Source organism: Plasmodium reichenowi, chromosome 11, assembly GCF_001601855.1.
Source record: "Plasmodium reichenowi strain SY57 chromosome 11, whole genome shotgun sequence".
Taxonomy (NCBI): Eukaryota; Apicomplexa; class Aconoidasida; order Haemosporida; family Plasmodiidae; genus Plasmodium; species Plasmodium reichenowi.
In genome coordinates this window covers 1-4,534 of record NC_033656.1, presented here as the reverse complement: position 1 = coordinate 4,534, position 4,534 = coordinate 1, and the positions used below count along the sequence as shown (strand labels likewise).

The 4,534-nt window shown below is 17.9% G+C and overlaps 2 protein-coding genes across 2 annotated transcripts; one reads left to right on the top strand and one right to left on the bottom strand.

Annotated features, from left to right (window-relative positions):
* Positions 1–699: 699 nt before the first annotated feature.
* On the top strand, positions 700–2,611 carry PRSY57_1100700 (DnaJ protein, putative; the record flags this gene model as incomplete). The annotated part of the gene is made up of 2 exons (XM_012907981.2): positions 700–888; positions 1,100–2,611. 2 exons carry the CDS (start codon positions 700–702, stop codon positions 2,609–2,611), a joined length of 1,701 nt encoding a protein of 566 aa, XP_012763435.2.
* Positions 2,612–3,217: 606 nt separating this feature from the next.
* PRSY57_1100600 (putative exported protein) lies at positions 3,218–3,925 on the bottom strand (the record flags this gene model as incomplete). Its single annotated transcript, XM_020114911.1, has 2 exons — positions 3,218–3,724; positions 3,821–3,925. 2 exons carry the CDS (start codon positions 3,923–3,925, stop codon positions 3,218–3,220), a joined length of 612 nt encoding a protein of 203 aa, XP_019970280.1.
* Positions 3,926–4,534: the final 609 nt, after the last annotated feature.

Below are 4,534 nucleotides of genomic sequence, written 5' to 3'. Positions count from 1 at the left end.
TATAAACAATATCAAAATAGAAATTGCAAAAGAAACAAAAATTATGTTTTATATTAATAAAAATTATTTGAATTTTTTTTTTTTTTTTTTTTTTTTTTCGGGGGGTATATTTTAATTAATATTATATTAAGAATGTATAAAAGTATATAACCACAATGGTGTTATACATTTATACAACTGTTTTAATAAAATAATTCTGTAATTGAATATATGTTTATAAATAATTTTATTTTAATATGAACACACATATATATATTACAAATATGTATGTATAATTCATAATATTCTTATTTGAATTTAAAAAATTTATTTATTTTTTATATTAAAAAAAAAATATATATATAATAATAAAATAAAAAGGATGGAGTAATATAAAAAATTAGATATGTTCTTATTTATATAATTGTAATATATCTATATTAATTATAAAAAATATTTATCAATATATATATATATATATATATATATATATATATATTTATTTATTTATGTATTATTATTTATTATTTTTTTTTCTTCTTTTCATATGGTTTTATTATACAACATATGAGAATCCTTTTTTAATATTTATTGATTAAACTTTTGTATATTTAGCATATATATATAAAATTAATATTCTGATTTAGAATATAATATTTCAAAAATGTTAAAATAGAAACGCTATTTTATAAGTTAAAAATAATTAAATTTGTTGTAAATATGTTATATTTTAACTTATCTAATATGAACATGTCTAAAAAGAGTTTGAATAAAAATAATGTGAATTACAAATTTGAATTTATAAATTTGTTTGATAAAAATGGGAAGAATAAAAGAAAAATTACAAGTTCGAAGTTTTGTAAATTTCTTATATTAACTACCTTAGGGATGTTATATATTTTATTATTGGTAATTATATAAATATATATAAATATATAAATATATATAAATATATATATAAATATATATTTATATATTTATATATTAGTTGAATAATTTTTATATTTTTAAGAATATTCATTATTATGATATATATTTAAATGATTACATATATATATATATATATATATATTTATGTGTATATTTTATTTATTATATTATTCTTTTTATTTTAACATAGAAAGTAGATATATGTACAATAAAGAATTGCACTTCAAAAAATTTTACACATAAAAAGAGACGTTTATATGAAAATGAATTTTTTAATAATTATAATGATGAATTTTCAAACGAAAATTATAACAAAGTTCCAGAAAAATATTTTCATTGTATTAAAACAGCAAAATTTATTGATGATGATTCTTCAGATGTACTTGTAAAAGAACATGATATTAATATAAAGGAACTTGAGAATTATAATTTATTTGAAAGTGATGAAATAAATAGTAATAGTAATTATAAAGAAAGAGAAACCCTGAATGAAATAGATGAAATATCTCCAGGTGTGATTAGGAATATAAAAGATGAAGGTTATAATATTGATGATAACTCTTATTCTTTAAATTTTAATTTAGATTATTATGTTGACAGAACTTACTATGATATTTTAAATGTGAATGTGGATGCATCATTAAATGAAATAAAAAATAATTATTATAATTTAGCTTTAGAATATTTTTTAGATAGGAATACAAATGATTTAAAAAGAAAAATGGAATTCGAGAAAATTAGCGAAGCATATCAAATATTAAGTGATAAGGAAAAAAGAGAAAAATACCATAAGGAAGGATTAGATGTAACAGAAGATATGTTTATAATGGATCCATCCATTTTATTTATGCTTAATTATAGTTTAGATCAATTGTTTCCATATATAGGAAAATATGATATAACAACTATAATAAATTTTGTAACTGATCAATTTACTAGAGGAAATATATTTGAAACATTAATAGGGAAAAGCTCATTAGAAAAATATGGAGATTTAATAAAAAAAATGGATGAAAAAGAAGAAGAAAGAAAAAATAAACTAGTTTTATTTTTAAAGGATAGGTTACAAGAATATGTAGATGTTGATGAGGATACCTGGATTGTAAAAATGGAAAATGAAATTATGGGTTTACTTGAATCCAAATTTTCAAGCTATATTATAGAATCAGTTGGTTGGGTATATGAAAATGTTGCCAGAGCTTTTATTGGAAAAGAAGGAAAAGTATTTAGTATGGATGAAAAGAAGGCAAGAAAACAAGCAAAACATAGAGAACAAATGAATAGGAAGGAAGCCATGATATGGAGTTTTAGAACAGTTTCTTCTATTGGATATATTTTGTCAGGAGAGCCAAAAAATCATCTAATGATTCACGGAGTAACTTGTAATATGTATAATTATAATGAAATGAATAATTTTTATAATTACGATGATAAATTGGTATGTCATTATCCAAATGGATACTCAATAAATAAAATGTTTCATAGAATAATACATACCTTTGTAAAAACTATGACAGTATACTTTTTGGATATTATTGAATCAATAGTTAGAGTTGCAGCAGAAACGGTTTTGTATGATGAAAGAGAAGATATAAAAATTCGCTTAAAACGAGCAAGAGGAATGAAGAAATTGGGTATTTTAATGCAAAAGGTTGCAAGAATTAGAAGTGAGGAATTTGGTGAAGACAAAGTTGATTTTTAAAATATTAATATATATATGTATCAAATATATATATATATATATATATTAATACGTACAAGTATATATTTAATTTATCAATTATGTTATTATTTTTAAATTTAGTTAAATTTTCTTCATTTTTGCATTTTTTTTTAGTATTATATATATATATATATATATAATTAACAATATATATACGTAAATGTAAATAATATCATTATGTAAAATATAATGATTACATAACAAATTTATGAGTTCAATATTATATATATATTAATACTTATTTATACATATTTAGAATTAATTTATTAAAAAGAATTTTTAAGTTGTAAAAAATTTTTACAGATTATATAAATCCTATGCATAATTAAAATACACGTATAATTTTTATTTATATAATAATTTCGAGTACATGATAAATAGACAAAATGCATAATTATGGTTTTCAATTTTGAAGGTATATTGTCCGTTTGATAATAAATCAGGTACACATATTAAAAGTACATATTTTAACAATAAGAATTATTAAAAAGTTTTTTTTTTTTTTTTTCTTTTTATTTTATTTATAGTATATTATTATATAATTCTGTTTTCAATTTTTCAATTTCTTATTTTTGTTAATTATATTTATTTTTTGTTATTGTTTTTTTTGCTTTTGCTTTTATTGTTTTTATTGCTTTTGCTTTTATTGTTTTTGTTATCTACATTATTTTTGTTATCTACATTATTTTTGTTATCTACATTATTTTTGTTATCTACATTATTTTTGTCGTCATTATTTTTGTTATCTACATTATTTTTGTCGTCATTATTTTTGTTATCTACATTATTTTTGTCGTCATTATTTTTGTTATCTACATTATTTTTGTCGTCATTGTTTTTGTTATCTACATTATTTTTGTCGTCATTGTTTTTGTTATCTACATTATTTTTGTCGTCATTTTTTTCTTTTTTATGGTTTAATTTTTTTTTGTCACTTGTTTTCTTATTTCCTGACCGTATTAATTGATCCAAATACCTTGTTGTTGGTTCGTCTAGTTCTTCATAAGATTCTTGTGATAAAATTCGATTATATTTATAATCTGATTTCACTAAAGATTCGGTAGTTTGATGTTTGGATGGATTTTGTGAATTCTATAAAAAGAATAGTAAAAGAATATATCACAAATTTGAATTTATATAAAAATAAGGAAATATATATAAATATATATATATATATATTTGGATTACCTGATTCAATAAAAATAAAGCTAACAGAAAAATCGCCATCATCTCAATTGTGAATAGAAAGATACTCTTTCTAATTATTTTACTGTGATTTGTTAAAAATTCCATATTGATATACATATATATATTTATAATAATGTATATATTTTTTTAAATAATAAAATTATTTAAGAATATTTAAAATGTTATATTTTATTCATATATATTTTAATATATATATTTATTTTATTTTGTTAAATTCTTATGAAGATAAAATTAAGAAAAAAAAAAAATGATAATAAAAAAAAAAATAAAAAAAAATGATAATAAAAAGAAAGAAAAAAAAAAATGATAATAAAAAGAAAGAAAAAAAAAAAATGATAATGATAAAAAAAAAAAACAAATTCAAATAATTTTTATTAATATAAAACATAATTTTTGTTTCTTTTGCAATTTCTATTTTGATATTGTTTATATATATATATATATATGTATATTAGATTTTTTTCATAACACCATAAAAAACAAAAAAAAAATAATAATAATAAAAACATATTTTTTATATATTATTAAATTATCTCCAATATGTAGTACATATAAATTCTTTTTTTTTTTTTTCTGTACATATTTTTATATTCTATGTATTAACATATATATGTATGTGACCTCTACGTATTCTTTTAAAAAATATGTTGAATCTATGTATTATTGCTCTTGATATATATATATATATATATA